The 25,091-nt window shown below is 34.9% G+C and overlaps 1 protein-coding gene across 3 annotated transcripts; it reads left to right on the forward strand.

Annotated features, from left to right (window-relative positions):
• Positions 1-1,639: 1,639 nt before the first annotated feature.
• LOC106768165 (protein CHROMATIN REMODELING 4) lies at positions 1,640-23,948 on the forward strand. 3 transcript variants are annotated; one of them, XM_014653151.2, is made up of 12 exons: positions 1,640-2,138; positions 2,827-2,875; positions 4,261-4,510; positions 9,876-9,977; positions 10,076-10,849; positions 11,926-12,033; positions 12,156-14,936; positions 15,689-15,846; positions 19,253-19,367; positions 20,006-20,088; positions 20,822-21,458; positions 21,566-23,948. In XM_014653151.2, the coding sequence occupies exons 3-12, from the start codon at positions 4,277-4,279 to the stop codon at positions 23,588-23,590; spliced, it is 7,017 nt and encodes a 2,338-aa protein (XP_014508637.1). In that variant the 5' UTR covers positions 1,640-2,138; positions 2,827-2,875; positions 4,261-4,276; the 3' UTR covers positions 23,591-23,948. The 3 variants fall into 3 exon arrangements, with proteins under 3 accessions (XP_014508637.1, XP_014508636.1, XP_014508638.1); XM_014653150.2 differs by lacking the exon at positions 2,827-2,875 and having other exon boundaries at positions 1,641-2,138; XM_014653152.2 differs by lacking the exons at positions 1,640-2,138; positions 2,827-2,875 and adding an exon at positions 3,211-3,270.
• Positions 23,949-25,091: the final 1,143 nt, after the last annotated feature.

The raw sequence follows: 25,091 nt of genomic DNA on the forward strand, positions 1-25,091 counted from the left end.
AAAAGGGAGACGAATTTGACACACTCCAACTAAACTGGAGACAAAAGAAGCAATTAAACCTTTTGTTTTCCTTGTTTGTGATTTACTTTGGCATGGTAAAATTTCAATAAAAACATAATTTATAACCTCTAATAATGGAACTAAATCTTATAGCCATTTATTGGTGTACACTTTTTCTATATCTTCTTTTCCTTTGTAGTTTTATATTCATTCACTAACTTTCTAATTTCTATTATCTAAGAAAACTGTCCACACAATTGAAAATATTTTTATTGCATAATTATAATAATATTTTTAAGTAGAAATTAAAATATTTTACAACCATGTTTTATAAATATTTTGTTATATTTTTTTTTTTGTCTTTATGAAAATTTACAAATTTTCCTATTTTAAAATTATAATATTATAAATTGTTAAATTTTTTATGTATAAATTTTTTATAAATTTGACCATATTTTTATATTTTATAATCATAACACACATACCTACGTGGATTCCACTAATCAACTACCAATTTTACTAGTTGCATTCTATATAGCGTTACACAATGCTTTTTGTTTTGTTTGGCCTTACCATAAATAACATACTAAATAAAAATAGGAAAAACAAATACACAATTTAATGTTATTATTATTATTTTTTTACTTTTTCCCTAATTTTCGTTTGTATTGAAAGAACTATTAAATGAAAATTTTAATTATGCATTGATTTCTTTTTTTATTATCGATTTAATGATATTCTAAATTAGTTAGAAGGGCGATAAAGATAATAACACGTTTTTTCCACTTTTAAATTTTTAAATTTATGATTATTGATTATTTAAGAAATATTAAATTTTGGCAATTATTATATTTATCTTTTCAGAAAGAAAATATATCTTTCAGGACATATTTCTAATATACTCTGTAAATTTTGTGGTATTTAACATATTTCGAATAGATTAAATTCCACATTTAGTGAAAAAAAAATGACTTAAATGATTGCATTATTATGAAAAAAATAATGATTGCATTATTTTTTGCAATAGTTCACTGCTGGAGACACGAGCAGTTCCACTAATAGCATGTTGAGTAAGCATAGATTGTGATTAAATTAAACGTTAAATACGTCTTAATTAGATTATTACATTTTTTATTTAGCAAAAAAACCCTTATGACAGTGATATACATTGAGCAGTAAAAGCAGTTACAGAGGTTGAAAACACAATCTCTAAATAGTTGTTGGATTCAGAAACTCAATTAAGTGTAGAAGTGGCTGGTTAGCTTAGGTATTAATTGACAGTTTGAAATAGATTTTCCTCATAAATTAATAAAACAGCGACATTATAAATGACACCCACAAGGAATTCATGAAGAAACCAAACAAAAAAACAGTTACTTTTGATCAACTAACCTAGTAGTTTCTAATTTAAGATTGAGAGAGACTTGCTGTTAATAAATAATCTTATGAGATATCTTAAATTAGAGATAATTCTGTTTATCTGGAATAAGATAAAATTATTTTACTGATATTTTTGAAGGATCTTGAAATTCGAAAATTTTAACGAACTTTCAAGTGGTCTTTGGCTGAGTTCATATTTTGTGAAAGGAAAAAAAGGAGTGAGGGAGGGAAAAGTTGAGGAAAATTTGTGGGAAATTGATTATGAGAAAAGTGATAATGCAGAGAATGAGATTTAGGAAACAAGAGAAGGGAATGTGATGAGGAGAAGAAACAGAAAGAGATTGTGTTGTGCGGGAAGAAGGAGAATGCAAGAAGAAAGGCAAAGGCTCGTGGTTGTGCCACGTGGCATGGTTGGAGTGGAAGAGTGGTTTGGGGTTTCAACAAAGAGCAAGAGAGAGAGCACAACAACTCTCTCTCTCCTGCCATGTCAGAGAGTAACCCCGTCCTATGACCCCGGCGAATCCGTATTTGTGTGTCTTTCTCTCTCTACATGACAACATCAACAAACAACAACAACAGCTATCTCTTTTTCTCTCTCTATTTATTCATTTGTCTGCCCTCTTTCTCTCTCTCTTTCCTCGTATCTCTCATCTCCTTGCATCCATGCCCTAATACCTTCTCTCCCTATTCTCCACTTTCCCTTTTTCCTTCTCATGCAATCCTTGCTCGTGCTGCTATTTGATCCGTAGCCCAGCCTGGTATGCTTCTCAATTTTCCATCTTTGCTCTTCATTTGTGGTTTTGGCTCGAATTTGGCTTCTGGGGTTTTGTGTTTGCCTCTTGTTGATGTTCAATTTCAGTTGGGTCTGTTGGTTTTGTGTTAGTTGAGTCCCTTGATTTTCAAGCTACTTGACCTGTGATTGTGGTTCATGCTTGCAGATTTTGTTGGTTCAATGAGCAGGATTGTTACTTGAATTTTGTGTTGCTTTCTGACTCCACTTGTTCCTCCAAGGGACTTGAGGGTTTTTGTGTGAGTTGAATGTGCGGAATGCTTCACCGTTTATTGGGTGTGGATTGGTGGCTTTTGTTGTGTTTCTTGTTTCTGGTGTGCTGGGACATACTCTGACTTCTTGTTCATTGTGTATGCTGCTGCTTGTTTTACTTTTGATGGAGATTGTGTATGATTATTCAGATTCATCATGATTAATAGTTTTTACGTGATAGTAGTCTGTCTGTGGTAAATGAATGATCTGATCTTGTTTTGATTGAGGAATGAATGTAGATACCAATTGAGTTGCGAATCTACAGAAGCTGAGGAAATTTATCGTTGTGCAGTCTTTGTATCCATTTTTAGGGACAATGGCATGTTTTATTCTTGGATGCCTTTTTCGCTTGTAATGAATGTGGTTGCGCATTGGGGACTACCGTATGCTAACATTTGTCACAGGATTGGCGTATGGGATTGATTTGATGTTTCTAACTTTCCGTAGTAGAAGGTAATGCTGTTATTCATGGTAATCTATCCTTCAATAAGTGTTTCGTCCAAATATTTCTGAGTGATAAATGATAATCAAATGGCTTTTGTTTGATATTTTTCTGGGGCAATGGGGGAGAGAATCAATTTGTTTGGTCCTGAAATATTCATTCCTAAGTGTAAAAAGGCTTGATTGGTTTCTTGATGCTGTAAATTATCATTCTTATGCGAAGTATCTCTTTTGCTTTGATTTGTCATTGTTACATCATGATCCGCTGCTTGGCCTTTTTAATTGCCACATTCTTTGATACGCCTTGCTACCTGATGTTAACATGATTTCGAACCACACTCTCACAGTTTTTTGTCTGCTGCAATCCATTTTGCATTGACTGGATTCATTACCGTAGCAATGGGCAGGTTAGAAATCACTTTTCTATCAACAGCAATCATGTTATTCACTTCAACTATCCCCAGTTTCAGTTTTACCTAAGACATATCTCATGATTTAAGTAGGCTAGATTTTTTGGATTGATTCCCATTTAGCTACCATCAAACCTTTCCTTTTAAGGAAAAAATTCTTATTATGCTGGTTTTGTTTTCAAAGAGGATGAACTTTGTTCAACCAGCTGATGGATACTTGATCAGAGACAGTTTTTGGTGTTCGCAGTTGGGGGGAAAGAAGAATATATTGAAATGCAAACTTGATATTTTGAATCCTGTTGAGTGATTATGAAATGTGGTATCATATTCTCTCTTGAATCCTTTTTGCATGCTTCCCATGTTGAGTGATATTGAGTGATATTAAGTGATCATGAATAGTGTCTTTGATATGATGAATAATCTTTTAAAAAGGTTGAATGCATGTTAGTTGTGTGTAGTGTTATGTCAAAGTTCTTTTTAAGGGGACATCTTTGAAAGATCATCATAGAGATAGGCATGTTATGCTACATGTTTCTTGTTCTTAGTATCATGTTTTTTTCTTTCTCTTTGTGTAGTTTTCAGTTTTTTAGGATTTCTTACCCACTTGCATTTATATCTCTCCTTTATTTCTTAATAAATTCTTTGTTTATCTAAATAAAGTACAATGACGGTTTATACTTTGAGTATATTAAAAGAATGTTTCTCTAGTTGAGAACACATCTGAGTTTTTTTTGGGTAATGGTTGAACTTATAATACTATGATAAACACTGTTGATTACCAGGGCTAATTTAATTTTTAGTTATTGCTCAAAACTATTTTCTGTTTTATTTCTATGTTATTTGCTTTTAGTATTTTCTTTAATTGTTTTCTGTGCACTCTGTTAATGAGCAAGCATGTTTAATGCTGTTTTATAAGCTAAAATGCTTTGAATTTTCATTTTTCTCATGGTGACATGTTGATGGTCAAAGTGTTGATTGCTTATGTAGGATGCATCTTTGAACAATGAAGGAAAACAAATCATCAGCGCCTAAAATGCTGAACAGGAACTGGGTTTTAAAGCGTAAGCGGAGAAAGCTTCCTTTTGGACTAGATCAGTCCTCTGGTAAAGACCAGTCCAATAGTAAGGAGGAAAATTCACTAACATCTGAATCTTCTAGAAATGCTTCAGCAAAACGTGCGCTAAAGACTGAAGTACCTCCTGATCAAATGTCATCTAAGAAGAAAGGAAATGATGGGGTAAGTTAACTTTTTGAGTCCAATTTATTTATTGCATTAGGCAAAAAGAGGGGATGTTGGAAACCCAACTTATGAAGAGCAAAATGGTCTTTAGTATTGTCATTAAGTATACCATGGCTTGTGGCCAATGTAACTTGTGATAATTTGTGTGAAATAATAATGTCTTAATATAGAGCAATAGATGTAAGAAATACCTGACATCTATTTAGATATGTTATTAAACTTGAACTGGACTTGCTTGTTCGACTAGTTTAACTGGAAACTGGACTTGTAGGTGATCTGGTCATTATATGTTAAAACCGTGGTGCTCATTTTGTATTTTAGGATGTTTTATATTTCATGTTTGTTATAATTTTATTCTTTATCTCCGTCGTATCTCACTATAAAGACTAGGTTGATGTATTTAGAAACAATCCCATAATCACAGGGATTTGTCTCCTTAGAATTATCTGCCCGTTTTTCCTAAACTAACCAGCAGCAGGTTATAGGTTCAATGACCTCATAATTGAAACAATAATGTAGAATATTATTCCTTTGAAATTTGAGAATATCAAATTGGGAATGCATGTTTCTTGATGATGTCATTAACTCTGTTATGAATTATGGAACCGATGACTCATCTAGTTGGAAATGGAACTTTATTTAGCTTACCAATTAACCTTTTGTATCTCCTAGGATTGGAATTACGTTCACCTAGGTTGGGTACAAGTTTGCCACTTGGATCCATTGCATTTATCATCTTTGTTTCTTCTAGAATGTTTGAGAGAATATTTTCTGAGATATGACCCAAGCATCCTTGGATTGTGCCACTTCTATACCAAGGAAATACCTTAGGTGTCCAAGAACTTGTGTGCAAGATATTGTTTCAATTGTACAATACCCTCCTTATCACTACCTGTGATAACAATGTCATCCACATATGCAATGAGATAGATGCATCCTTGGGGTGAATGATGATAGAACAAAGAATGATCAACATCACTTTGTATTATTCCAAACTGCTAGATGATAGTCCTAGAACACGCAAACCATGCATGGTTTAATTGCTTGAGACCTATAGGTACCTATGTAGACGAGATACCATATTAGATGGCTTCCCCCAAACAACAAATCCAGGAAATTGCTCTATGTAGACTTGTAAGGTCACCATGTAAAAATGAATGTCTAATTGAAAGAGTCTAGTGGTGAATAACTGCAATGGAAAAGAGAAGTCGAATAGATGTCAATTTTGCAACATGAGAGAAAGGTTCATTGTAATCTTGCTCATGGATTTTTGTCTGTTCTTTGGCAACCAATCGAGCTTTATAGTGATCAATGTTACCATCATGTCTTGTTTTAAGAGTGTACAACCATCAATGCCAAACAATTGATTTGCTAGTTAAGTACCGTTACTTTGAAGGTCAAACATCTCCTTAATCATTATTTATTGCCACTTTGGTTGAGATAAAACTTCACTTGGACACTTAGAAACATGAATGGAGACAAACAAGTATATTGTATGGGGGAAAGCCTATGATAACTAAGGTTTGTATAGCAGGAAAATGATTATTGGTAAAACGTGTACCTTTCCAAATAGCAATTGGCCAATCATTTTTAGATGGACCAAATTCTGTATGGGAGATGGCTTCGGGAAAACATTAGCATGACCTCCACTATATCTGTTGAATATGGATCCCATACTGAAACATCAATAGGTCATGAATGATGTTGATATACCTGAAGTGGTGTAGGAGAAGCATCTCGAGTTATGACAGAGTCATCCGGTTTTGATGAAGGAAGATTGATGGTAGTGGGAAGGTGAGTACATATGTCATCATTAGAATGAATAGTTGTATAATATGGAACAAACTCAAAGAAAGAGATGCCAACAAACACAATACCTATGGAGATATCCAGAGAAACATTCCCTTTTTGAGAGTGATGATATCCCACAAAGACACACTTGGATGACTAAGGAGAAAGTTTTTGAGGTTATATGTTGAAACAAAAACAGGTGGAGGAAGATTTTATAGAGGCAAATAAGAAAAAGTGATAGAGTGGGCATCCGATTAATGAGATAACATTTTTCTAACGGCAACATCCCCTCAAAAATTGGTGAGAAAGATGACTATGAAGAAGTGTATTTCAATAAAATGTCTGTTTTTGTGCTTTTGATGAAGGGTACCACTGGATTTCATGAATTGGTTTGACAAATATTTACGAGCATAGTCACTACTAAAAGCATGTATGGGTATACCAAATTGTGTTTTTATTTCATTAGATAACATTGGAAATAAAGAAAACACCTTTGGTTGACGCATCATTAACCAAATCGAAGTACATTTAAAATAATCATCATTAAATGTAACAAAATATTTAAAGCCTAAACGGGTAATAGTATGAGAGGGACCCCAAATAGCAGGATGAACTGAAGAAAAAGAAGGCAAAGCTTTCTTATTAAGACTAGAGCTTTTTCCAAAACAACGCTTGGGACTTTATTAAGACAAGCATTTTGTATCATCAATGTAGTTTAAATGGAAGTGGTTTCTGACCTAGAATGATCCATAGATATAGATATTTGAAGGAAATTGATTGTGACTTTCTCAAAATGTATAATGCTAAGTTTAGGCTATATTACAACACGTCTGTAGGCTATTTATTTTAATTGAGGATATTATGGTATTATGCTAGTTCTTTTATTTATGCTGTCCTTTTGGGAGATAGATTCTATTATAATTTAAAACTTAAAATTGTAGAATGTCATAAGGTTGTGTTGTGCTTTTATTTATCCTTTCCTTTTTAGTACAAATGCTTTATTATAATAAATAGTGGTTGTAACCCTTAGGCTAATTTGAGTGCTAATTTTGAGAATTTGAATATTTCCTAGTGCATCATTTGCTGTATGGGTTTTCTCTTTTGTCTGGGTCTAGACAATTGCTGCTACGTTCCTTTGTTCTCATGTTTGGTATGTCAACTTCACCATTGAGGGGCTTTCTAGATTCTGACGTCCAAAGAGGGGGCTAAGTAATGATATTATTGCTTCTTGTAATTTTTTAAAAAAATAAGTGTCAGGTAATGTTGATGTGTATGTGTTACTAATAGGCTGCAAATGAGCTAATAATTTAGCTCATTTATTGATTGCCATATACTAACCAATGGATTAGAGTTCAACCCTGATACACATAATTCTCCATACTCTAATTATTTGCATGGTATGAAAGAATTCTTTTTCTGACATACTCTTGCGCTATTCCACTTTGAAAACTATTGAACTCTCTTTCATGGTTTTCTTTTGATGGTTCTTAATTTCCCATTGTGAACTAATTCTAGCCACTGGAACCTTTTTTTTTAACCTCCAATATACAGTTGTTCGAAGTTCTTTCCTCCATTAATCAGTTGTTAAGCTTGTTTTTCTCTCCTTTCATGGGTGTTTGGCTACTTTCTTCTATTCCTCATGATTTGACTTCTGCACCCACATCTAATGGTGTTTTATTCACTCTGAATGATCCAACAATCTTGTTTGCTTGCCTCAAATTACTCATCCACTGGAAGATCGCTGCCTATGTTCCTCTGATGTGTCACCACATGTGAGTTACTGAAATCTGATCAATAATTCCTCACTGGTGCATAAGGGAGTCTGAGGCATGTTCTCCAGCTGGTTCTTCCATAGACTAGCTCAAAATCGTTGTTCCAGATAATCTCTACCCATATGTACTTAAGTTCAGTCTACTCAATTTACTTTGAGGTGCAGGAGGCAGTGCAGTCCAAGCCTGATAGTGTGATTCATTTGCTGAATGCGACAGCAGCTCCATCATCTTGGTCTTGGAGTACAGCTAAAAGCTCATTCAAACTGCTGCTCCCTCTGGTATGATAATGACTATGGAGGCATAAATGCCTTTGAAACCTGGGAACTAAATTCAGAATTTCTCTTCAGAGTTCTGACTGCTTCTAAAACTGTTCAGAATCCTGCCACTTGTCATGCATTGCCATGCAAGCATCTTTTTGAAGTGGGTGCTGATGCCTTCTCTCTGGTATCAGCAACCCTAGTTTTAAGTCTACCCATTACATCATTTTCTTACTGCTGAATTTACTCTCCGAAGCTGGCCATGGGTGCATTTTGACATCTTCGTATGGAAACATGCCAAACTCATTTATAGCCTTGTTAGGACTGGGATATGATTACACAGAACTTGAATTACCCTTACATTGGATGAAGCACCTTCAGGTCAAACTAATGCCCAAGTGTACGTCTTCAACTGTATTTTCTTTCTCCATTTGAATTTACCATTTTTATTTTATTTTTTTATTGGCTTTCATCAGACCACTGAAGCTACTTCTGAACATTGTCCAGTCTCACATCAGAAAAATAAAAATCTGGATATAACCTACAGTACCACTACCTTAAGCCTACTAGCAGACTTATTTACCTAGTCACACAGGCTGATAAACAAAACTAACTAGTCAGAGAGAGCCTTGGGTTGATTTTTACTCATAACAAGTTTAGCACATACATTATATACATGCTCTTGCTTGAAAAGGAATGTTACGTTAGATTTGCTGATATATAGGTATTTAGTGCATGTGTGTATATATATATGGTCACCTTTAGTTACAGTCATTTCTGTCAATTAATTACTGAATAGATCATAATCAGCTGTTTGATTACTTCTTGATTGATTGTAATTACATTGTAAATGAGATCAATGTGCTACCTGGATATGCAGAATTCAGCATATTCTCCAATTTTTATAGGATTGTATCTTGTTGCTCAAATACCCTGATACAATTAGCCACTACTTTTTGCGTTGTCTGGTAGCTTAGAAGATTTAGTTAAGATGAATGTGTCAATGTTATGCATTTCTTTGATATTGATTAGGAATTACATGAAAAAATATTTGAAGCAGAAGTATATTCTGCATATTAGCTATTCCAAAATCATATTTTCACTTATGCAAAGTTGGTTTTAGCTTATAGAGAAGTTTATTTATTTTTTCTTCTCCTAAAAGCATATAGAGAAGTTTAACCAGATGGGCCCATAGGGCCATGGTATGCTTCCTTTCCTTATGTTATTTTGTTTGTCTAGTCTTTCTTGTTACCTTTTAGAGCATGTATTGTTATTTCCGTCTCTGTATTATCATTCTCACATAATCTCTTCTAGTAAAATATCTTTGGGATATATACAATGGGATGGATTTGGATGTTATTGTCATCTCAATAATATCTTTTTATTGTGTTGTGTTATCATCAGTCTCCAATTTTCATACTTCTTTCCTTAAATAATATTTTATTTATTATATAAAGAATATTTTGGGATTCCAATCTAGAATTTTTTATTATTATTTCCATTTAGTTGCTCTAACATAATATAATAAAACTTATGATCCAGTATTACTATGAATGCGTGATCTGTGATGTTGGTGGCAACTTATTGTGCTGTGATAGCTGTCCTCGCACATATCATTTACAATGTCTTGATCCCCCTCTTAAGGTATGTTCAATTCTGGTGTGCTTGCTTTCTTTTAACTATAAAGTCTTGATTCTTGGGATTTTTGAATCTGAAACCATTTGTGATTTTATCTCTTGAAGCGCATTCCTAATGGGAAGTGGCAATGTCCAAGTTGCTTTGAAGGAAAGGATCAACTAAAGCCCATAAACCACCTGGATCCAATTTCAAAACGAGCAAGGACAAAGACTGTCCCTACAAAATCAAAAGGCCAAATCAACTCACTTAACCTTGAAAAAGTATCTGGACTTTTTGGAAGCAAACTTATTTCAAAGAAAAGGTCCTCAAGTAAAGGGAAGTCTATTTCAACTGTGGGAGTCAAATTTTTTGGAAAGAAATTGTTGTCTTCCTCAGTTGATGAAACTGGTAGTGACAAACCTATTGACCCGTCTCTTGGGAGTCCTATGGAAGGAACTTCGTCATGTGTGGATGCTGATGAAAAGAAATCAAGCTTGTCCCCATCAGACTCCCCTGTGGACAGGAAGTCAACTTCACCAACCAAGGTAGTTTTATCGCTCTCTAAAATTACTGATTTAGAAGCAAAGGATGAACAACTGGAGGGTAAGACTTCTTCACCTTGCAATAAGATTCCTTTAAGGAAAACACTTGTTCTTGCTATTGCTGCTAATGGCGAGGACGTGAGAAAAAGGAAGAATAAAGTTGTTAACGATAATACTAGTCAAAAAAAGCAAAAGACTGAAAAGGGAAAAAAAATTGTCAATGCTTCTTCTACAAAGTCCAAGTCAGGAAATAATAAAGTACAGAAGAAGCAGAAGTCTATAACCCATAGCATTTCTGCATCTATACCAAAAGAGGATGTTGGAAACAAGAATTCTCAAGTCCAGCAGAAAGATGAGGTACCTGTTCCTCCTCTATTAAACACTTTTATTTACTTGTTAGTTTAAATATGGATATCATTTTAATAATATTGACAGTGAGTAAATCCTGTCATAATAATATTGACATTTTTATTTATGGACTAAAAATGTTTGTATATTTATTACCAACTTAATATATTTGATTTGATTTATATTATATTTCAAATTTCCACTTTATCTCAAAATATGTTGAGTTTGAGCATTTTGTTTTCGTCTCTGTTGACATCAATTCTGGACCATGGTATACTATATTAAACAGTGCTGTTGTTAAAGCACGAGTATTTTAAACTATCACATAGGTTTAATGGCTCTATATAGTTTACGAATCTTGTGGAAATTAATTACAGATACATTATAACGTCTAAATGATAAAGGGTCTAACTATTGTAGTCTTAAATTATGGTGATTCAAATGGGCAATAGAAGAGTTTTTTATTGCATTTTGCAACTGTATTGTCCTTACAAAGCATTACTCACCCTGAACTCAAATTTCATTTCAGTAGGTAATTTTAGCCAACATTTCATTTATATGTATTGTCCAAATCTCCTAGGCCACTGTAAGCTATAAGCTAGGAAAAGCAAAAGAAAAAAATAGGCGAATACAAATATAAGGAATAATGGTGCAGGCTGACAGTGACGTTACTGTTGGCCAAATACTAGGATATGATAAAGGACTATTGAATTAGATGATTTGTGTAAATGTACTGTCGTTTATTAGGAGATAAATTTTAAATATTTTCCGTTTAGACACTTGTTTTGTGAGCAAAATTTAGGTGTATTACACACTGCAGAAAAAAAAGAAAAATGAGGCATAAGTGTTTCTCAAAGTATGCAAGGTTTTGCTACATTGGGTTGGATTTAGGTTGGCAGTAGCTGTGTGTTTTATAGGTACCAGAGCAGCTTTGTTTAGTCTGTTATTTGAATGTATCAATTCTACATTCCCATCCTTGATTTATATTAAATATACTGTCTAAAATATGTTTAGTATTATAATTGTTGAGATTCTATTATATTTTTATTACACTGTAGGCTTGATTTGTTTTCTCCTGGATGCAGAAGTTTTTTCGGGTAATGAAAGACACATCAAATGAACTGGATAAAGCACAAAATCTTGTAGATGAAACTTTGATTCATGAAGATAGTACCGTTGTTGAGTCTCTGCAGGTAGCTTTCTAAAAAGATCTTTTGTCTGATGATTTGCATTTATTTTTGTTTAAGAAAATACCTCACCTGACACCTTTTATGGGATTATCATAACTCACTCTACTTGCATATCCATCTCACAGGTTGATCGGGTTCTAGGGTGTCGAATTCATGGTGAGAATACAAATTCATTACATAATTTGTCTTTGAACGTTGAGGGTGGCTCGCCTTCTGGTGATCTGGTCATATCAGAAAATCAGACCAGGCTTTTAGAGGATAATTCTACCTGTGCTAATGATTTGGATGTGGAATCAACTGAAGTTCATGTTGAGGATTGCCAAAATGTCATCAAGATTTCTGATGAAGAAGGAATGTTGATAAACACTAATAGAGTGGAAACAATTCATGTATACCGAAGATCAGTAACGAAAGAAAGTAAGAAAGGAAATCCTATTGATTCATTGAGTAAAGCCACTGATGATTTAGGTTCCTGTGCCAGGGACGGTATAGATCAAGATGATTCTGCTGTACCTGCTGAACAGTTGAAAAAACCAAATGACAAGCTTGAGATAGAGGAGAGCATTAATGTTGCTTTAGGAAGCAAGGATAACAGTGAGCTTCCAAAAAGTTGTGAAACACATGATGTCTCTATTGAAGCAGAACAAAAGGAAATGAATGTGGAGAAGGGGATGAGTGGCAATATTGATGAAAAAGCTCAGGATGCTAATGCAATTGATTGTGCTGGTCCAAATGGAGAGGAGGTTTACTATGAATTTTTAGTTAAATGGGTAGGAAAGTCTCATATTCATAATAGTTGGATTTCTGAATCCCAGTTAAAAGTTCTTGCAAAGAGAAAACTAGAAAATTATAAGGCAAAGTATGGGATGGCAATAATTAATATTTGTGAGGAGCGCTGGAAGCAGCCTCAGCGAGTGCTAGCCCTTCAAACTTCCAAACATGGAACATCTGAAGCATTTGTAAAGTGGAGTGGACTGCCATATGATGAATGCACTTGGGAAAGTTTAGATGAACCAGTGCTTCAAAATTCTTCTCATTTGATTACAATTTTTAATAAGCTTGAAACTCTCACGTTGGAAAAGGATTCCTCAAAGGAAAATTCAACTAGGAGAAACAATGACCATCAAAATGATATTTTCAATCTTACAGAGCAACCTAAGGATTTGAAAGGTGGTTCTTTGTTTCCTCATCAGCTTGAGGCACTGAACTGGTTGCGCAAATGCTGGTATAAGTCCAAAAATGTGATACTTGCTGATGAGATGGGACTTGGGAAAACAGTATCTGCTTGTGCTTTTATTTCATCCTTGTATTTTGAATTCAAAGTTTCACTTCCTTGCTTGGTCTTGGTACCACTTTCTACAATGCCTAATTGGCTTGCTGAATTTTCACTGTGGGCTCCAGATGTGAATGTTGTTGAATATCATGGCTGTGCTAAGGCTAGAGCCATAATTCGCCAGTATGAATGGCATGCTAATGATCCAAGTGGATTGAGTAAGAAAACTGAAGCCTATAAATTCAATGTGCTTTTAACTACGTATGAAATGGTTCTAGCTGATTATTCCCATTTACGTGGGGTTCCTTGGGAAGTTCTTGTTGTTGATGAGGGCCATCGACTGAAGAATTCTGGAAGTAAGCTTTTCAGTTTGCTAAATACATTCTCTTTCCAACACCGTGTACTGTTGACAGGAACCCCTCTCCAGAACAACCTCGGCGAGATGTACAACTTGCTCAACTTCTTGCAGCCAGCTTCATTTCCTTCTCTATCTTCTTTTGAGGAGAAATTTAATGATCTTACAACTGCAGAGAAAGTTGATGAATTGAAAAAACTTGTTGCTCCTCACATGCTTCGTAGACTGAAAAAGGATGCCATGCAAAATATCCCTCCCAAGACAGAAAGAATGGTTCCTGTTGAGTTGTCATCCATCCAAGCTGAATATTATCGTGCAATGCTTACAAAGAATTATCAGATATTGCGGAATATTGGAAAAGGGGTTGCCCAACAGTCTATGCTGAACATTGTGATGCAATTGAGAAAGGTCTGTAATCATCCATACCTCATACCAGGAACTGAGCCTGAATCTGGTTCTGTCGAGTTCCTTCATGAAATGAGAATAAAGGCTTCAGCTAAGTTGACTCTTCTACATTCTATGCTAAAGATTTTACACAGGGAAGGTCACAGAGTTCTTATTTTCTCTCAAATGACCAAACTTCTTGACATCCTGGAGGATTATTTGACTATAGAATTTGGGCCTAAAACATATGAGAGGGTGGATGGATCTGTTTCTGTAGCTGATCGCCAGACAGCAATTGCGCGCTTTAACCAAGACAAAAGTCGATTTGTTTTCTTGTTATCCACTCGCTCTTGTGGACTTGGAATAAATTTGGCAACTGCTGACACTGTCATCATCTATGATTCTGATTTCAACCCCCATGCAGATATCCAAGCAATGAACCGAGCACACAGAATTGGACAATCTAATAGGCTTTTGGTATACCGGCTTGTGGTTCGTGCTAGTGTTGAAGAGCGCATCTTGCAGCTTGCTAAGAAGAAATTGATGCTTGACCAGCTTTTTGTAAACAAGTCTGGATCACAAAAAGAAGTAGAAGATATTTTAAAGTGGGGAACTGAGGAACTTTTCAACGATTCTCCAGGACTGAATGGGAAAGACATGAGTGAAAACAACAATAGTAGCAAAGATGAGCCTGTAGCAGATGTAGAACATAAGCATAGGAAGAGGACTGGTGGTCTTGGAGATGTATACAAGGATAAGTGTACTGATAGCAACAGCAAGATTTTGTGGGATGAAAATGCTATTTTAAAATTGCTTGATCGGTCAAATCTTCAAGATGGTTCAACTGATAATGCTGAAGGGGATTCTGAGAATGATATGCTGGGTTCAGTGAAGGTGAGATAATTGATAAACTCTAGTTGATAAAGTATTTTTCTTTGGACTTTCAGTAGAAGCTAGAACATTACCAATGGGGGCAATAAACTTAGTCATGTGGCAGGCCTTTTGAGCATTCTTGGATTCTTGTTCATTATCCTGTGTTTTTGTTTCTCTTGGGGGGGTTTATTTTTTTCCCTTTCTTAGGTTAGGTACCTTTGCTTTGTAAAAGCTTCTTTAAAGTTTGTGTGCTTATATGATGATTGAAGTTTTCCTGTTGTCACTAATGGTTATACTTTACCCTATATATGGTTTTTTAGTTTTCTATAGGATTAACATGTAAACAATCTAAACTAACAATCTAAACTAAGAATTTGTTGATGCTTCTTTCCCGTGTACTTAATTATATGAAATCCATTCCATTTATTTTTAATATGATACATGTTTCTTTCTCTAAGGGCAAGCCTTGGTGAAATGGTAAGGTTCTGCCTTGTGACCTGGTTGTCATGTGTGTAAATCCTACAATCTATCTACTTGTGCGAGTCAGACTGTGCATGTCTACACTCCCCAAACTGCACTTGTTGGGAGCCTCATGCACTGTGTTGCCCTTTTTCTTCAAGTTTCTTTCTCTCAAACTTTGATTCTATCACGTTAATTGAATGATTAAGCCCCCCCCTTTTGTTTTTTCTTAAATTTTGTCATTGTGCTCTTGTGGTAGATATAATTGAATGTTTAAGCTCTGCCCCAATTGTGACTTAAAATTTCTTATTTAGGCCCTTGAGTGGAATGATGAACCAACTGAAGAGCATGTAGTGGGTGAATCTCCTCCTGATGGGACTGATGACATGTGTCCACAAAATTCTGAGAAGAGAGAGGATAACACAGTGAATGTCAATGAAGAAAATGAATGGGACAAACTACTGCGCGTGAGGTATGTAGCATTATTGTCTCTGTTAAAGTTATGATTGTTATTATAATGTACTTCTATAATGCTGCTTTTTGGGTATATGTAACTGAGTTGAGTGCTATAGGATATAACTTTTCCTTTTATTGTATTCTTCTTTTTTGTATATATAAAATGCACATCAGCTGAGAAAGATACTCACTGATTTTTATCATATCCTAATTCAAGTTGGTATAAATGGCTCTATCTATCTTCTCTTATCATCAGACATCCATTGTCCACTGTTTCTGTCTGCCATCCACCACATGCTTTGTCCAGCAAAGTCAAGGTTAAGTGTGCCTTGAGTGGCAAGACCAATCCCCAGTGGTTGCTACGCGAAAAGCTTCATGACTGATTGCCATATGCTGATCTCTGTCAGCCCATCAATAGGCTTGTGTGTCCTGTGTGCTGCCTTTGTGATGTCAGAATCATACTGGACCACCTCTGTTGGTCTTGTCAGCTTCTCCTGGGCAGAGCTTGTCTGCCTGTTTTATGGGTGTGGATAGTTAGTCAAACCTCTCTCCTCACGACTTTGGGTTTTTCCCTCTCTCAAATGTGTTTGTGGCTCTTTGTCTCTGTAATAGCTTCTACTATTTCTTCTCATTCCTTTTGGGCCAATCCTATTACCATGGCCAAACTCAACATGAAGAACTACTTATCTTGGTCCACCTGCATTGAGTTATGTTTCCTTGGTCAAGGATACCATGACCATTTGGAAAAGGAAGTCGGTAGTTTACTGACTGAGGATAAATCTTAGTGGTACAAACTGGACTTCCAACTATTCGTTGTTTTTTGGTAGGTAGTTGAACAAGATGTCTTAGAAGTGGTGAATTCCTTTAAGAGATGCTCTTCTTTTTTGGTGTGACTCAGAGTTATCCCTCTTATGCAGACCAATCATAATATGATCTCACATATAGCAAAGGCTTGGGCTACATTAGAAGAACTGAAGAGATTGTCATGGCTAATTCATATGAGGATATGAACAAAATACTTGATAAGTTATACATAATCCTAATTTTGAGAAGTCTACACTTAGATTTTGATCGCATTATACAACTTTAGATGGTGATTAGATTCCTTCATTGGACAACTTAGTCACTAGACTTCTTCGGGTTACATTGTTAAAAGATATAAATTCAGCTGAAGTAATTGAAATATCTATAATGATTGCACCACGATGAAAAGGAGTAGGTCATAGTAACTGAAGAGGACACGGTGGCTGGAGTGGATGTCCTGAATGCATATATTGCAAAGGAATAGGTGATACCTAAGAAAGTTGCTACAAATTACATAGTTTTCCGAACAAGGTAACCCATGTGTCTAAATCTGAAATCGGAGAGTCCAAGGTTTTTGATGAGGAGTACCATCAATCATTCATATATTTGAGTACTAAGTACTAGGAAAACATGATAGGTCATCATTTTCAAAAAAATTGAAAAATATCTAACCTAGTTTTCTCTACCATTCATTCAAATATTTGGGGACCTAGCCATGTCATATCTTTTGGTTTATATATTTTGTAACCTTTATTGATGAGTTATTTTCTTGTCTTGAGTTTTTTAATGAAAGGCATACGTGAACTTTTATCCTTATTCATGTCCAAATAATTAAAATCTTTTGGAATAACAATGCTAAAAAAATGTCCTTTTATTGACCTTTTTTTCTTTCTTGTCCTTACAAGGTATTTTGTGTCAGTTCACCTGTCTCCACACACCTCAACAAAATGACATTGCATAGGGGAAGAATATATATCTTTTTAGATATATTGTGTTTAGATATATTGTGTTTTATGTTTCCGTAATTAACATAAAACACAATATATCTAACACTCCTTCTCAAGTTGGTACATATAAATTTATATATCAAGCTTATTACAAATTTAATCAATTCTTGGTCCCCTTAAAGATTTAGTGAAAATATCTGGTAACTAATCATTTGAGTTAATGAACTCAATCTTGACGTCTTATGATACAATCTTCTCTCGAATGAAATGATAGGCAATCTCAATGTGTTTGGTCCTCTCATGAAAGATAGGATTAGAACTTATATGAAGAGTCACCTGATTGTTACATATAAGTGCCATTTTAGTGGCATCTCCAAATTGTAACTTTGTAAGCAATTGCTTAAGCCAAACAAGTTCACAAGCGGCTGAGCCATAGCTCTTTATTATGCTTCGCCACTGGATATAGCCACAACTCTTTGTTTCTTGCTCTTTTAAGAGATCAAGTTACCACCAATGGAGACACAATATCCAGAGGTAGTCTTCTATCAGATGGAGATCCTACCCAATCAGTATCTAAATAGCAAACAACTTTTGTATAGTTATTGGAATCATATAACAAACCTTTTGCAAGAAATTCTTTAATGTCTAGTCTCACGTACAAGATGTATTTACCTCGGCATGAGGGGATGGGGTGTTGAAAGTCCTACATTGACCAAAGATAAGGTCAATTTAGAATATATATGGATACAAATCTCACTTACAAGTCAGTTTTGTGGGGTTGAGTTAGGCTTAAAGTTCACTTTTTAACACATCTCATTGTAATTGTACACTCTCTACTGTTCAATACTAGTTTTCCTATATATCATTGGGGAGATGTAGTTCTCATTGCTAGTTTTCTAATAAATAGAATGCCTTCTTTTTCTTGAAAATCAAATTCCTCACTTCATTATTTTTCCAAATTCTCCATTGTTTCATGTCTCTCCTAGGGTGTTTGGTTCTATTTGTTTGTGATAATGTCTCTCTAGGTTTAGACAAACTCTCTACAAAGACTATTAAAGGTGTTTTTATGGAATATTTTCACCTTCAAAATAGATCCCAATGCTATTCTCCAACTACCGAAAGATCCAATATGTGAATTCATTTTACCTCTTTTAAAGACACCTTTTTTCTCATCTCAGTGGAAACTCTCGCTTCCATTCAACATGTCCTTCCTGTTCCAAAATTTGGAGGAATTTATGAATTTAAATGAACTTAGTTTAATTGACAGCCTTTTGTAACTTAGAATAACATTTTAAAATCTTTAAAGAACAGGTTCTTGGCTACATTCTGGTCTTGGTTATATGAAGTGGCTCAACTCACGCATACAAAAATTGCAGATCATTGTAAACTAAAAAGGGATTTAGGCACCCATGTAAATCCTAACTACAATTCTAACATAGTAGGATAATTATTATTTATAAGAACTAAAGCGGCAAACAATGAACTCTTGAGCATATGACATTAAAGGAGCTATGCTTATTAGAAGCCACTTTTTTAATTTTTATCTCTACAAGTGATGATAGTACATTTTTTTTAAATTCATATATGGTCAAGCATTTGACGACACAGTTAGCTATCAACTGATGTGACTAACATGTTTACCTTAAATTTTTGTCTTAACTTGGTTTGTAGGTGGGAGAAATATCAAAATGAAGAGGAAGCAGCTCTTGGTCGAGGGAAGCGGCAGAGAAAAGCTGTTTCTTATAGGGAAGTATATGCTCCACATCCAAGTGAAACAATGAGTGAGGTGATTTGCTTTAATTCTACTCACCAGTATAATGTTCAAGTTTACAAGATAAATATTTTTTGGATAATGATACTTTGACATTTTTTTGACAATATTTTAACATTATCTATATGTCATTCTGTGATTGGTTCATGTTGGTGTTTATGATTATTATTATTGATTGTAGAGTAATTTTGGACCAATCACATAATAACACATAGATAATGTTAAAATGTTGTCAAAAAAATGTTGTTAAAGTATCATTATCCATATTTTTTAATTATGTATTTGGTTTTGCATATTAGTGATGGGAGATGAAGTTTTGTTTCTCATACTTCTGAAAATATCCTCCCATGTGTTTTATCAGATATATAAAGCTAATAAAACTTAAATGTTGGTTTAATTGGGTTTTCGACTTTCATTTCAGCATTTTTCCCTTAAATTCAATATAGAAGGATTAAAATAAGATTAAAAAAAAAGTAGGAAGTAAATTTTTTTTTTTTAATAATGAAATGCAAATAAAAAGATGTTTTAACTATTGAAAATTTCTTCTGTTAGTCAGTTTTATCACTTTAGGTCATGTACGTTTAGTTTAACTCTTTTAGAAACTCTGTTGGTCTATATTTTAATGTTTTCTAATGGTGTGCTTGTTCAACCAGAGTGGCGGTGAAGAGGAAAAAGAGCCAGAACCAGAGCCTGAGCGTGAATATACACCAGCAGGACGGGCCCATAAGACAAAATAGTATGACTTTGTTTCTTGAACTTTCTGAATTCACTGTTATTGAATACTGTTAAAGGAAATGTCTATATGTTCATCTTCCAATCTATTATCATCATTCCTCTAGCCCCTCGTTTTATAAAATTTTGATATGGGTGTCTGTCATTGGTACTGTTAGTTTTCTGTATGACCTCGTTTTGGTCTAATACATAGGATTCTTTCAAGGATGTGTTTCTTTTGACAATGTGCGGGTGATTACAATGCATTATTCTATTAAGAAGTTTGTTTTTCTGTGTGCTCTAATAAATATTCAAGGAGTTCCTCCGTGTTTGTTTTCCTTCTCTTTTTTTTCTATATAGTAGATGTTTAATGCATATAGTTTATTTCTCTCTTTTCTTTTCATGGAGTTGTTTAATTCATATGTAAATATAATCCTCCAATACCTTAATTTTAACTTCTGGAAAAGATATACCTAGAGCTCTAAGCAAGTCCTACATGCTGCTGATAAATTGTTTATGGTAGTTTCAACACCCATGCTTTAATTTCCTCTAAACAATTTATAGTATATTGGTGTTCCTCTTCAGAACTATCTGTACTGATGTGATTATTTAATAGTGGTTCAAGTATTTTAATCAGTTTTTTCAAACTAGCGGACCAAGATATTTCCTCCAACAGTGATAGATTCTGTATACCAATCGTAAGCTTTTATGATTAATGGGCTTCCGATGCTGAATATTCACTTGCTCTTGTTTTACAGTGTTAAACTCCGAGCTCGGCAAAAGGAAGTACTTGCCCGAAGGAAGGCGATTAAAGAAGCAAATCCTGAGGGTCTTCTAAGTAATGAGTTACTCTCACATTCTCCAGCCATTGCCAAAGGTGGGGATCTAGCGGCTGGACCAACACACTCAGTTCAAGAGTTGACTTCTATAAACATAGAGGACAGCAAATACACACAACTTTCAGAAGCTCAGAATATCAACATGGACTCTTTAGCAAGGATTGACAAGCTTTCCAAGCATAAAATGAGCAGTCACTTTGATGCTTCTGTCAGTAACCTAGGCCGTTCTCTCCCTGATATTTTTCTTCCAAGTCATCCTAAGGGGGGATTGAGCATGACAAACAATATGTCCACCAACAATTTATTGCCCGTACTAGGGCTTTGTGCTCCCAATGCAAAACAAATAGAGTCATCAGAAACCAATACTTCAAAGTTAAATTGGAGACAAAATAGACATGGATCCAGACAAGAGTTTCCATTCAGTCTTGCATCAATGGATGCTGACGTGAGAAGTAAGGAAGTGGCAGCAAATACCAAGCTGGCAGATGCATCTACTGAAAAATTACACCCAAGTTTCAAAAATACCATCCCTGATAACAGTCTCCCATTTGTTCCAGTATGCTCTCTTAATACATGTGTGGATTTCATTTTCAATTGTAGTTGGCATTACGGATGTGTCTTTATGATTTGTATCCTTTTCTTCTTTTTGTTTTTATTTTGCAGTTTCCACCCTCTGTGCAAGGAAAGGAATCTGATGCATTTGAGAATTCAGGTGCTAGATTCTCTCATTTTCAGGAGAAGGTGGCACTGCCAAACCTGCCATTTGATGAAAGGTTGCTGGCCAGATTTCCACTTACAACCAAGAGCATACCAAATTCACATCTGGACCTTTTCCCTAATTTGTCTATAGGAGGAAGACTTGAATCTTTGAATGGATCTATGCAAGACCTTCCGACAATGCCAGCATTGCCTAATTTCAAAATACCCCCTGAAGATTTATTCAGATATAATCAGCAAGACAGGGATGTACCCCCTACTTTGGGTTTGGGACAAAGGTCAACCACGTTCTCATCTTTCCCAGAGAACCATAGAAAGGTGCTTGAAAACATAATGATGAGAACCGGATCTGGATCAAGTAATTTATTGAAAAAGAAGTCAAAGTCCGATGGGTGGTCTGAAGATGAGCTTGATTCCCTATGGATTGGTGTTCGTAGGCACGGAAGAGGTAATTGGGATGCTATGATCCGAGATCCCAAGTTAAAGTTTTCAAAGTATAAAACATCCGAGGATTTATCCGTGAGGTGGGAAGAGGAACAGGTAAAGGTCTTTCAGGGGCCTCCTTTTCCTACGCAAAGATCCTCCAAGATGACAAAGTCTACCAAATCAACACATTTTCCAATCTCTGATGGCATGATGGAAAGGGCCTTGCATGGAAGCAAATTTCTCTTGCCACCAAAATTTCATAACCATCTGACTGACATGAAATTAGGGATAGGTGATTCTGCATCTAGTCTGTCACATTTTAGTGCATTGGACCGACCTAGTATGCAAAATGAGCACTTTGTATCTCTTCCATCTTGGAGTTATGATAAAAACAGATCTAAATATCCTGAAGGTGCTTCTGCTGAAACATCTGATAGACCAGGTACTTCTTCCAGTGTACTGACTGAAAGACCGTTTCTGCTTAATTCTTTTGGAACCAGTACCTTGGGCTCTTTAGGTTTGAATTGCTCAGGCAGCATTGATGCACAGCCGAAGGAGGATGACCAAGGAAACACCAAGCGTGGAAAGTTGCCCATACTTCTAGATGGATCACCAAATGATATGCGTGATAATCATGTTAATGTAGGTAATGGCGATTCTACTAGTTCTGGATTGTTATCTAACCCCATAAGATCTGATCTTTTGCACTCAAAAGTAGAGGAAGTGGGTGGAAGCAGTACTTCAAAAGACAAGCTTCCCCACTGGTTACGAGAAGCTGTTAGCTCCCCCGCCAAACTTCCCAATCCTGAACTACCACCCACAGTATCAGCCATTGCTCAATCAGTTCGTCTGTTATATGGGGAAGATAAGCCTACAATTCCTCCATTTGTGATTCCTGGACCACCTCCCTCCCTACCAAAGGACCCCAGGTGTAGTGTCAAAAAGAAAAAGAAGAGAAGATCACATAAGTTCAATCGGGGTCTCCCAGATTTTGCTGGAAACAGCAGGGACTTGCATAGGAGCCACCATGTTGATAATGGTGCCTCAAGCTCAATTCCTTCGGGCCCACCATTGCCTCTACTTTCTCAGACAGGACCTCTAGGACCTCAGCAGATTGAATCTGACCTTAACTTGCCTTCTCTAAATTTGAAAGTGGCAAACTCGTCACACTCTTCAAAAAAAGCAATTTCAGGGATGTCTCCATCTCCTGAAGTGCTTCAGTTGGTTGCATCCTGTGTTGCTTCCGGCCCCCATCTTCCACCGATCACCACCGGTGCTTCAAACTTTCTTGACAGCAAGCATCCATTGCCAAGGCCTGTTGGCAGGGCCAAATTCAAAGACTCAGAAGGTGCCTTCAGAAATAAGAATCCTAGGCAGGCATCACCAAAAATTTGGTGTCCACCTAAAGAGCAAGTGCACGACCTTGACAGTGGAGATTCCAGCAAGACTCAGTCGGATCCCTCTCGGGTTGAACGGCCCGATGAAGTGGAGGTGTCATCTGAGGGAACTGTCTCAGACCATGCTGTGAGAGATCAGGAAACATAACTGTAGTATTTTGGATAAAAAATGAAACCAATTCTTTCTTGCTGCTGAAGCCTTTTCACCAATGCGCTAGAATTTTTGTAGGTATGACAGTGAGTGAACTAGCAAATATAGGATTGTTGAGAACATGTAAAGTTTTTTCTCCAAGTGAAATGAAATATAGTGTTGCTTGCTGGATATTGTGTCTTGCCCTCTTTGTCTAGCATGGCATTTTTGTTTTATTCGAACCTGATATAAATATAGTAATTCATTATTAACATGCATACTACTTCATTGCTTCATAAGAATGGAGTAAGTAGCATGGTGGAAACAGCATTAGTATGATTCTGCAGTGACATGGTCAATGTTGCTGTGTTCATCATCTTTGACCAAGAATTCAGTTTCATTGATGTTCAATCAGAATTTAAAAGCAATTACTTTTTACATTTAGTGATATAGATTTTTTGTTTGAAAACTAATGATCTAGAAATATTTTTAACTTGTTATTTGTGTCTATATGATTGAATTGACTTGATCACTAAGAAACTTTCTGAATTTTGTTTCCCAGATGGGAATTAAGCACGTGTAAGGGTGGACTATATTTGAATTTTTTCATTGCATATTTTTTCATTCAGGTTAATAAATTTAATTCTACTTAATTTCTTGTGTAAATCTCATTATTCAGAAAATATGTACATAAAATAAATTTAATTACATATTTCACAATTCAATTATGTGTAAATTTATGTTAACTTTTTATTATCATCGTATTTTTTTTATTTTTCACCTCCATTAAATACATAACCGTACTGATATATAAAAAAAATAGAAAAAAAAAAGACATTTTGTTGTAAACAAGTCCTAGACTCCACACACTGTTGTTAGTTTTTTAAATTTTTGTTTTAATTAATTAATTATTATATTTAAAAAATAATTTATTTATGTCATTATATTTAAGTATTACAATTATATATAATTATTATAATATTTAAATACAGATAATATAAAAGAAGTAAAATAATTAATTATGGATATACTTTTAAAATAAATTAATTAAAAATAAATAGAATTCTTATAATATTGATTTTTTTCAACTAATATAAAGGATCACTAGCTAATAATATCAATATTAATAACTGTGATAGATTATACTAATACTAATAATAATAATAATAATAAATAAGAATTTGTTGGTTTATATATTATAAAATTGACATAATAATTGATCACAATATTTGTAAGCATTATATCTTTGGTACACATAAAAAAACATGGGTTAAATATGTTTTTAGTTCCTTTGGAGTGATTTTGATTTTAGTCCCTCTTTCAAACTAAGGTACAATTTAGTCCTTCAACTTTAGAAAACTCTGGTTTTAGTCCTTTTTACCAAATTTTTTTAACTTTATTTGCTGTTTCAAGTACGTTTCATTATAGCATTTGGATTGTTTACATTATTTGACACATTTTTGCTTCAATGTTAACTGAGAAACGCCTTTGAAACAACAAATAAAGTTAAAAAAAAAAT

This window comes from Vigna radiata, chromosome 7, assembly GCF_000741045.1.
Source record: "Vigna radiata var. radiata cultivar VC1973A chromosome 7, Vradiata_ver6, whole genome shotgun sequence".
NCBI classification, from domain to species: Eukaryota; Viridiplantae; Streptophyta; class Magnoliopsida; order Fabales; family Fabaceae; genus Vigna; species Vigna radiata.